General features: G+C 36.8%; 1 protein-coding gene across 2 annotated transcripts in view; it reads right to left on the bottom strand.

Moving 5' to 3' along the window:
• Positions 1 to 201: 201 nt before the first annotated feature.
• The window catches only part of LOC113275941, a 2,169-nt gene continuing 512 nt past the window's right edge, over positions 202 to 1,858 (bottom strand). Inside the window, exons 2-5 of one of the 2 annotated variants that reach the window (XM_026525526.1) lie at positions 1,485 to 1,806; positions 1,214 to 1,373; positions 533 to 978; positions 206 to 498 (exon numbers count right to left, since the gene is read on the bottom strand). In XM_026525526.1, the coding sequence (XP_026381311.1) occupies positions 473 to 498; positions 533 to 978; positions 1,214 to 1,373; positions 1,485 to 1,707 (855 nt within the window). In that variant the 5' untranslated portion in view covers positions 1,708 to 1,806 and the 3' untranslated portion in view covers positions 206 to 472. Of the gene's footprint in view, positions 979 to 1,213; positions 1,374 to 1,484; positions 1,807 to 1,858 lie in introns of both variants that reach the window. The other variant, XM_026525525.1, reaches the window with a different exon arrangement.

Below are 1,858 nucleotides of genomic sequence, written 5' to 3' on the forward strand. Positions count from 1 at the left end.
AGACTTCTATAGATACATAAAATAGACTGGTTCCAAGATTTAAATTGCTTCTAGTATTATGCAAGTCAATGCAATAAATGTTATAGTTCTATAAACTGCCGTGAGTTTATGAGGAGCATATTGCCATCATAAGTAGCGAGATATACAATTTCTTAGAATGATCTAAAAACTTCAAATTATATAACAGATCAGATGAACTGGTTACACAAATTCAAAGAGTTCGAGTGTTTTATTGTTTTTTTTTGGCATGAGTGACTTCAAAAGTTCAAATAGATGCTGGTCGATGCAACCAAGACCTACTATTATTTAGTACTAAGACATTACACTGTGCTTCAACTGGTACAGATTTTCCAGCACCAACCCTTGTATATAACAAAACTCATAGAGTGCTTTTTATCAGAATTTACAGTGTTTTTTGGTATCCGTATTTCGATTCATCAATTGAAGGAAAATAAATAAATAAAGGAGGAACTTAACTTTGCATGGGCTCAAAATGATCTTTTTTTTTTTGATCGGTTGGGCTCAAAATGATCTTGCAGGAATGCGTAAAGTTCTTCAGCGACAACAGCAGGATATTCTTCTTGTGGAAGAAGAGCCCCGGGCAACTCCAAAAACTTACTAACACCTTTTGCTCCCCTGAGAGCATCCATTTCTGCTTTTGACCGCTTTGGTGAGCCTGAAGTTGAAATCACTAAAACAGGTGTCTTCCCTTCTAAGCCTGTAAATAGTTCGAGGAATTCCTTGCGAGACTTTACAGGATCTAAAAGACCTGTCAAGAAAGCAGCTGGAGCATACCTTGCACCTTTGCGCTTCGTCAGGGCATATCTACTCTCGATGATCTCAGGAGTAACATTTTCGGCATTTGCATATACATGAGATTTATACTGGGATTGGATGGATTTCTCATTGCTAACGAGCATATTGTACATCATCCATCCAACAGCTGGAGCTCTTAGTGTTCCTCTCAACATCCCATATCTGTGAGTTAATAAACAACACTGAGAAAACTGAGATAAGAGTAGCATGCATATCTCTATTTCGAGAAGACCTGGAAGGCCAGAACAGAAGTATGTAATGCAGGTAGAACCCTTTAGTTGAACATCATCGTTGGTTGATGGATTCTATTCAAATGAATTATAGCAAAAGCACAAATAAAAGTGCCAACCAGATACTAAGCATATCAAGCATGCAGAATACCGAGATTTAACTTTACCTCGATTCCATGTTGGAATCTCGACCAAAGACTATAGGAAGAGGTCCAGCCCAAGTTGGTGCAACAGCAGCAATAGCTGATGTCTTCACTAACCCCTTTTTAACTGCCCTAAGTGCTAACGTAGCCGCATGACCTCCTCCAAAAATTACTAACTCATCATCTGATGGCAGAACCAAGGGACATGGTTAACAATTTAAAGGACACCAAAATTTTGGAAATGTAAGTCCTTCCTATATGAACAAAATTTAGCAAGTAAAACTTGATTATTCACCTGAGTGTTGTAAGGGGCTATCCGGTGAGTTCATAAACTGAACCAAGAAATTCTCCATTACATCGGCATTATAATCAATTTTGGGTCTATCCGAATAACCCATACCAGGCCAATCAACAATAGTAGCTTTCCAATTAACATTACTAGCATCTCTTTGAACAATATCTTGAGCTACTACTCTCCATTCTTCAACAGTACTAACATCAGATATTGTGGGTATCATAAGTATGTTCTTACATGGTTTATTCTCATTCTCATTCTTATGTTCTTCATAATATATATTCACTGACTCATCTTGATGTTTCCATTTCCAATTACCAATCTAACAAAATATTTCAAAAATAACAAATAAACTAATTCAAACAAATTGAAAA

The sequence above is a fragment of the Papaver somniferum genome, chromosome 4 (assembly GCF_003573695.1).
Source record: "Papaver somniferum cultivar HN1 chromosome 4, ASM357369v1, whole genome shotgun sequence".
Lineage (NCBI taxonomy): Eukaryota > Viridiplantae > Streptophyta > Magnoliopsida > Ranunculales > Papaveraceae > Papaver > Papaver somniferum.